Source organism: Eurypyga helias, unplaced genomic scaffold (genome assembly GCF_000690775.1).
Source record: "Eurypyga helias isolate BGI_N326 unplaced genomic scaffold, ASM69077v1 scaffold20404, whole genome shotgun sequence".
Classification (NCBI taxonomy): Eukaryota; Metazoa; Chordata; class Aves; order Eurypygiformes; family Eurypygidae; genus Eurypyga; species Eurypyga helias.
Window position 1 is genome coordinate 2,412 of NW_010244572.1, and position 254 is coordinate 2,665.

General features: G+C 67.3%; 1 protein-coding gene across 1 annotated transcript in view; it reads left to right on the forward strand.

Moving 5' to 3' along the window:
• The window catches only part of LOC104508252 (neuron navigator 1-like), a gene marked incomplete at its 5' end in the record, with an annotated part of 2,669 nt that overhangs the window by 296 nt on the left and 2,119 nt on the right, over nt 1–254 (forward strand). Inside the window, one exon of the mRNA XM_010149811.1 lies at nt 90–251. Within this exon, the coding sequence (XP_010148113.1) occupies nt 90–251 (162 nt within the window). The remainder of the gene's footprint in view (nt 1–89; nt 252–254) is intronic.

The following is a 254-nucleotide window of genomic DNA, read 5'->3' on the forward strand; positions in this document are numbered from 1 at the left end:
GTGCCCCCCCTCTCCCAACTGTCTGCTGCTCCCTGGGGGTGGGTTTGGGGTGGGTGCTGGGCGCACGCCTGACTGCACTCTGCCTGCAGCTGCGCACGGACTCGGAGAAGCGCTCGCTGGCGGAGAGCGGGCTGAGCTGGTACGGTGAGGGCGAGGACAAGGCACCCAAGAAGGTGGACTACGACAGCAGCAGCCTCAAGATGGAGCATGGCTCTTCCAAGTGGCGGCGGGAGCCCTCAGAGGGCGGTGAGGAG